Genomic DNA, 7,893 nt, shown 5'->3' on the forward strand with positions numbered 1-7,893 from the left:
GCCTACCGCAGCGGGCTGCAGGGTCCAGCACAGCGCTCCGGCTTCTCTCTGCCCATACCCCGAGCTTTCAAAGGGTCCCCCTTAGAATTTAGACCATCTCTATACGTTGTTGGTGGTTAAATATTTTATTGAGCTCCTGGGCCAAAACTAGAAGCCCCTTGAAATAAAGCAGCACGTACCAAGAGGTAAGAAATACCCTTTTTAATTATTATTGTGTTTTCTCCAAAGGCTATAAATAATTTTTGTTGATTTCATCCGAGATACATATCAGTTTGGGGGCCTTTATTATAAGCAAATAAAGGTGGGGGTTTTATCAGATTGAAGGGGGTACAAAGAGCTTTGGATAGAAGACTTAATGCATGATCAGGTCAAGAGTATGAAGTAGCAAGGGATAGAGATGAAAATGTAGGTAGAGCCCCTCTCCAGAGCACTTCTACACACTGCTCTTATAAAATAGAGACAGGCCTTCAAGATAAAAAGCTCTAATTAAAACCCAGATAAAATAAACAAGTGAACCCCTTTTTAAAGGTCAGCTGTGCCCTGGCAGGTCAAAAAATTCCAGAATGAGCTATAAAATTAGAGGCTTTGGCTAGAAACCACTGAAGGACCACTCACTTTCAGTAACTATACAGACAGACCCAGCTAGGGAAGTGTATCAAGCACTTGTAGTAATACCCAAATGCTTAAAGACTCTTGTTCTACCCCTTCCAAAAGTGTTCTATGGGCAGGGAGGGCAGGAGGGCTGCTGCCTTTACTTGTTTTTTCTTGCACTACCTCCACAGAGAGCTGGAAACAAGAACCACAAGTCAAACCACAGCTGGGGACAGGAAAGCAAGAACTCCAGAGTACACAGAACCCCGAAACACAGAAAATTACAATTGATTCCCAAAGGAAGAGAGTCCTCAGACATGTGCTTCCCGTATCATTGCACACATTCCTCTATTCTGAGCAGCTTGATGGGAATTAAGAGTTCACACACACAAACTGAATGCAGTCAGCACCATTCTTTTCATGCATACCAAGTTGATTCAACCCCAGATCTAGCAGATGATTAGATAAGTTTCCACTAAACCAGCAGCAACACACTTAGAGATCCACCACACGGCTGCACACTCCGAATTGCAGTCTTAACAATCAATGTACATCATCTCCTCATGTCTCAACTACAGGTTTGTGAACCACCACCTCCGGCAGTAAAGGTCTAACTACACACACAGCTGTGGATCTATATTCTCGAGTCTGGCCAAGCACATGGGCAATACTGGGAGCATCTCCCAAAGAAAAAGTCTCATCTTGAAATACATGGTTCAAATCCACGTTCCAAAATTAAGACCTCTCACTAAGGAACCACTTCTTTTAGAAAACACAGCTTGTTTCAATACTAACAGAACTCACAGCAGTTAGCATGATAATGGGCTTCTAATCATGCATGTTATTCCAAAGGAAAGTCATGGATGACATGGAAAATAAAAGCTTAATGGTGTTTAGAGATGAGGTTAAGTAAAGGTGAAGAAAATAGTAAAACATAATCAAAAGTTCATGGAGCCATAACAATAATAACAATTAAAAAAAGAGTATTTTAAAATTATTTGCCCCATCTTTATGTAGAGATTATACATATTTAAAATACTATTTTCCAGGTAAACATATAATAAAAACATTATTCAAACAGCAATTAAGATATCCTGCAGTACAAGATTCTTTTAGAAAGCTGCTTTCTCTTTATACTATTTTCAAGTATATCAGTCAGTGGTATAAAAAGCTTCTTTTACTTTTCCTACTGTACTGTCTTTCCACCCGGTTTCCCTGGGGCATCTGGTTCTCATTCTGCAGTACACAAACCCCTGCTTGACTGGATTCTTGGATTTGGAAAGGCCACTTTTTTGTAGACACAGGGAACAGCAAGCAGTAAGGGTCCCACGTCCAGTAACTTCCTGGCTCAGTCAGAATCACCATCAGAACCATCACTGCCTTCAAGATTGCTGCTGTTCTGTAAAGTAAGATGGAAAATGGCTTGTCAGTATTTCACATACATCTAGAGACTGATTAAACCAAAGACATTGACTTTACACTTCCCCAGAAGTGCAAGAAAATGGGTCTAGATCCCAGCTTTATGTCTTAGACTCATCTATTGTAACAAACTTCTGTGATGGTAAATGATGTCTCCTGTAGCAAAACACTTGCATGTTGGATTACGCACACCATCAGAAGAAATTTCTTCTCATTTATGTATTTAAAACTACACAATTACAATGTGCCATATTTAGGAAACTTAACTGTGGGATAATAGTACGAATGCTGATGGTTAAAATAAATTCGAGTGAGACAAGTTAACAACTGCTTGCTTCATGCATGTCCCTCAAAAGCTGTTTGTTACATTTTCTAAAGCCAGATTTGAGAATTTGGTTTGCCTGCTGCAGAGACTTTAAGTCCAACCTGTATTAGAGATGCAAAGGCTCACTAATACCTGTTTAAAAATGAAGTCAGTTGTACAAAGTAGTAGTAGAGAAATACTACAAGTGTCAGCAACTTAAAAGGAAACTGAAGTCTGAGTTCTTAACTGGCAGCCAATCCTTCCAAGAGTAAGCCAACGAACTTGGTGACATAATTTTTTGAAGCAACTATTTTGACTGCAATGATTGGCACCACGGGATTTTATAAAGGAAGGCTAACATGACAATATGCCTCTAGTTGTTCCTTTTCTCACCACCACTTGCTGAAAACATATAAACCTCCAAATCCCATGAATATAACATTGACAGTTTAATATCCTACTACAAAACAAATTCTGAGGGACCTAGACAGTTGCCTTCGTAACAGCAAGCACAGCTCATTGAAGTGCCAGCAGCCTGCAAAATCTCAAAGGAGTCTGTCATAAAATCCCTTATTTATCCTCCTCCAGACAGCCAACTATGATGCCAAAACTGTAACCTGCCAGCAGTGAATCCCGTCAACATTATCATCACGACCCCTGAGCCAGGCAAAGACTCTCCACACCACACGGTCTCTTTGGGTCCCATTTAACCAAACTAACGTGGCATTTGTCGTAACCTCCTGTCACAGATGTCCTCGTACAGCACTATACTTCAGAAGAACAATTACCTCAAGTAGAGAAATAACCCTGAGAATTTCTGTTACCTTGTTTGGACTATTCAAGAAGGCTGCAAATTTTGGTTTATATATTGAAACTCTTTCTCAAACGAAAAAAAAAATGGCAGAAACAAGATTAAAACTAATGTTCTTCAGAGCAGGGTCATTATCTGTACAAAATAAAGATAATTAAGGACTCTATTAAGTAAGGAAAGATCATTATTTTCTTCTGAGTTGCACTGCACAGGTGTTTTAGCCCTGCCCATTATTTGTCCTTCAAATATTTGCCAATCCTCTGGCCAAGAAAATATGAATTACATACATACAAGTATCTTTAGGTCATCAAGTCCAACCCCCTACTCAGCAAGGCTTGCTTCAAAGTTAGATCAGGTTGACCAGGGACATGTCCAATCAAGCACTGTTGTATTCTAAGTCACTCCAGTAGTTGTCAATTTAAAGCAATACCTTCAAGCCTGACTCAAGATTCCTCATGTGGTTTTCAACCTGCTTCTGCCGTGCCCCAAACATCCTTCCAGTCTTTTCTTGTGAGGCTGTTCTACATCTCAACCAGAAAAACAAACATTCAACACCCCCCAGAAACTAAAATTGACATTTTGTCTTCATTAAAAACATATTCTGCACTTTTATTTTATTGCAACTTACAGCTGACAGCAATTCCTGTTGTCAGAAATCAGCTCTCACAATATCCCGTTTTACTCAGTAGTTGTTCTGATGACCCATTTTGAGCTTATGGCAGATTTACTTAAAAAACCCGGTCCTAAATTTCTCCCTGGTTCCAAACCTTACTGAGTGAACAGGGAATTACACAAAGTGAGAATCAGCCCAAAATCAGAGGGTACAAAAAGCCAGCAGGTATTTAAAATGGAAATTGTCAACCTGAAAACTAATCTCTCAAACAGCTTCACAAAAGCTGGTGATGTGTCTACAATTTCTGTTGCCAGTTTATGATTCTGCAAAGTGGCCTGTGCTTTAGAGCATTCCCTCCTCCCTCCAACTGCCCCACACAAAACCCTGCAATAAATAACACTTTGTATAGTTCATTCCACTATCATCAAGTGCACAAAGACGGAGAAGATAACACACATTTCATACTCCAGATGACTGTCATTTTCCATGGCATATTAATGGAAAACAAAAATGTTGCTAAGGGAAGAGCCACGTCAACTTGACAGCTTCCACTTGCTAAAATAATGGCTTCAATCATTACCTTTGAGGTTTTGTTGTTAGCTTGCATCTCAACAGCAGAAGAGTTGAAGTCATGAATGGAGAGGGTGGTTAGCCAGTTTGCCATGGATTTCTCCTCCCTTTCTGTGTTGATAATGGTAGGGTAGATATACTGCTCTTTGAAGACAGCAATCTTCTCCTCCTCCTCTGTCCACTCCAGTGGCTCGTGCAGCCCATCGTTTCCAAACCGTCTGTTGTATTTTTCAAAGTGTACTCTTTCCAAGACCAGCCCAAGTCCTGGGGCTTTGGGGACATCTACTTTCTCCTCTCCCCAGCTGCGCTCGATGGTAGACTCAGCAGCATAACCTTTCACAATAGCTATTACCAGCCCAATCATCTTCCTTATCTGGTGCATCATGAAACTCTGGCCTTTCACTTTGATGACTGCAAATTCTACGTTTTCCCTCACAAATGGCTCTCCACAGTACATCTCCATTATGTACCGCTTGGCACTGGGGTCCCTCGGTCCCTTCTGAGATGTGAAGTTGTGGAAGTTGTGAGTTCCTTTATAGCACGCAAGCAGTTTATTGACTCTTTTAAGGGTCTCTTTGTCGAGTCGATAAACCTCTTCTTGCACATCATGGTCTTTATGAGCAAAGGCAAACGTTGGCAGCATGTAGGAGTAGGTTCTGGCATCACACTTGTTCTTGGAGTTGAATCCCCCAGTGACTCTCTTCAGACCTTGTTTTAAAAGTGACATTAGGTTTTTGAATCAGTAGGTTACAACCTGATTGTCATCTTGTTCCTACCAACAAGAGTATTTTTTAAATAAAATACAATCAGAAGATAATTTATTTTATAGGACCCTAATTTCAAGCTTACAGAAACATATATATCTACATTAAAACTAAACTGCTTATTAAGTAAAATCATAATAGTAAGAGAGAGACCTTCTGCAGGAGAGCTCCTCTTTGAAAACATTTTATCTGCCCATCCCAGTATCCTTACCCAGAATTCTGATGTGAGAAGGAAGATGGTTATTGATCTTCTCTAAGATGTCATCTATTAGCCTGACCTTTAGCGACACAATCTGTCCAGCTGCAGATACACCCTATAAAACCCATAAAACACAAAACCACATAATTGTGTGCCTTGGAACCTCTGGGATAGCACTTTCAGAACTGAAATAGCCGAAGAGCAAGTTTTTCCCTTTTTTTCACTGGTCATTTCAGGCTGAAGCGAGGCAAAGGCAAGGCCACAGGCAGAAATCCAAGTCAGAGCACTCCTGGAAGACCTGCTGGTGCCGTACAGCCATACCACACCTCAGTAATCTTAGCAGAACATTGTACTCCCATAACATCTCACTGTATTTGAATGCTCTTAAGTAAAGCACCAACTGAAAAATCACGTATACATAAGATCAGCGGTAAACTCCAGTTCACTGTGGCAGGCTTAAAACCAACTGAGATGCAGCTACAGTCTCAAGCATCACATCAACCAGGCAGCAGCAACAATGGAGCCGCAGCAGCAGGTTGAGAGGCTGAAGCAGATGAATGTGACAAACACAAAGTTTAGGTATGAAGCACCAGTTTCACAAACACCATCTAATCGTAACGTGCTCTTCCTAAATACTTGCTTCTACTTAAGTTTAGCAGTGGATGAAAGGAGAATTTTCAAGCAACAGTCCCAGAATAGTATCTGCTATTGGATCTCACTCTTTACTCACAACGCTTTACCAGCCAACCCCAGTAGCACTGGTAGGGGTACACCAGAGTTTGAGAGCACAGGTCCTAACCAATATACCTTGTCTGTTCGAGCACACCGCTGAAAAGACATTTTCTTCATGTCTTCCCCGTGGTTTTCTGGGATGCAGCCTGACTGAACAAGGGCAGATACTAAGTCATCTTCAATCGTCTTGAACTGTGAAGATCCCACATTTCTCTAGAAGAGAAAAATTAGAAACAGAACAAACAGTAAAAACCAGATAACTGAAAAGTTTTGTTAATCAAACACTGTTGTGAAATTCTTTGAAAGTCTTCCCTTCACAGCCCTAAAAACACTGCCATTCGCTAACAAAGCTAATTATACTTTCCCAGAGCATTAACAGAACATCTACATCCTGATTTACCTTTCACTGTTATTGCAAGTGAAGGATCATTCAGTTTTTTTGGTGATGCCTTCAATTGCATGAAATGATAGTTAACACTAACTGCAAGTCAGCAGCTGCTGCTCCAAACCTCCTCTACCAATTCTGCCTGTAGCAACTGGGTTGGATTCTTTTGCTCAGTTCACCTGAGCTCTTGTGCAGCGCAGACTACGGTGTTCTCCAGTGACTTCTGCATTCAGCTCGCAGATGAACTACAACAGATGCACAACTCCACTGGCGCATAAGGCTGCGAAGCACACCCCCTTGACACACACCACTCAATTAGCAGTAAAGCTAACAGGCACTTACACGGATGTGCCCATAAGCATAAGGCTTACTGCTGCTGAACAGATCTACATTGCTGCATAAGCATGAAAGACTCCCTTTCCCCGTCTGCGTGCATCTTATCAATTATCCTGTGGAGCTTTTAAAGTACTCCTCAATGGAGAGTGGAGCCTGCAGTGCACCGGGAGGAGCAGCAGATGGAGCAACATCGTCCTCTTGCTGCTAATACTGCGTGCCACAGGATCATCCCTGCGGGGCAGGCCTGGTGCTGGGGCTGTAACAAAGCAACATCCCTTTTCTTCCACATGCAAACACAGATGTCTTGCAATAGTTTTCCTGTTTCTAAACTGCTGCGAGCCACGCCATTAGAGTGCATCAGAGAATGGACGATTTAAAGTATTTTCAAGTACAGATAATCTTTTTGAAAGTACAAGAGATGGCAACACACATGCAGATTTGCTTAACTCAGTTATGCAGCTCAGGCCTCCAGCATGGGCACGTGAGACAACTTGAGGTCTAACCTAGAAGAAATTTAGCCCAACAGCTTTGAAATGCAAAGCTTCCGCCAGAAGCTTTGGAGCACCGGTCAGAAGGGGATCACTGGACAGCTTGTTTTGACAGAACAGTGCTTTCAGTCTCCTCAAGAGCCTTCTCTGCAGCAGTTTTTGAGAGATTTCTGCTGATGCTCTGCTCTAAGGGCAGGCTCAAAGACTCTGAGCTGTACCGCAGACTGTTTTATTCCAGTTACCACCGAGCCATTTGAACCCAGGCATGCACTGCTCCCGCCCCAGCTTCCCAAGCTGCAGTTACAAACCTAAACAGACTGCAAAAACAAAAAGCAGGCCACGCTGCTTTGCCAAACCACATACCTGCATCCCATGGTAGCCTTTCCCCGAGTACGCCATCAGCAATACAATCTTCCTTTTGGGTGACCTTTTATTCTGATCCTCCCCATCTTCCTCATCCGCATCTCTCTTCAACCTTTTATTCTGATGCCCGTTTTCTTCTATCCTCTCCACCACCTCACTGCTGCTGTTCAGTCTCTTCGGCTGGCCGGCAACCGCTGCTCTCAGATCCTCAGCCATCGTGAGCACCTGCAAGGGACGCAGCAGCACACGGGGCTCAGCAAGAAACCGAGGCAAGACCCGGAGCAGCGCGGGGGGACGCAGGGCCGGAGGCAGGAGGGC

General features: G+C 42.4%; 1 protein-coding gene across 1 annotated transcript; it reads right to left on the reverse strand.

Annotated features, from left to right (window-relative positions):
• Positions 1-1,939: 1,939 nt before the first annotated feature.
• PUS1 (pseudouridylate synthase 1) lies at positions 1,940-7,827 on the reverse strand (the record flags this gene model as incomplete). The annotated part of the gene is made up of 5 exons (XM_010023058.1): positions 1,940-1,990; positions 4,319-5,016; positions 5,284-5,386; positions 6,079-6,216; positions 7,576-7,827. Coding segments are annotated over 5 exons (1,242 nt in total), but the record flags the coding sequence as incomplete, so codon positions are not given.
• Between the last annotated feature and the right edge of the window lie 66 nt (positions 7,828-7,893).

This window comes from Nestor notabilis, unplaced genomic scaffold (assembly GCF_000696875.1).
Source record: "Nestor notabilis isolate BGI_N333 unplaced genomic scaffold, ASM69687v1 C15392541, whole genome shotgun sequence".
In the NCBI taxonomy this organism is placed as follows: Eukaryota; Metazoa; Chordata; class Aves; order Psittaciformes; family Psittacidae; genus Nestor; species Nestor notabilis.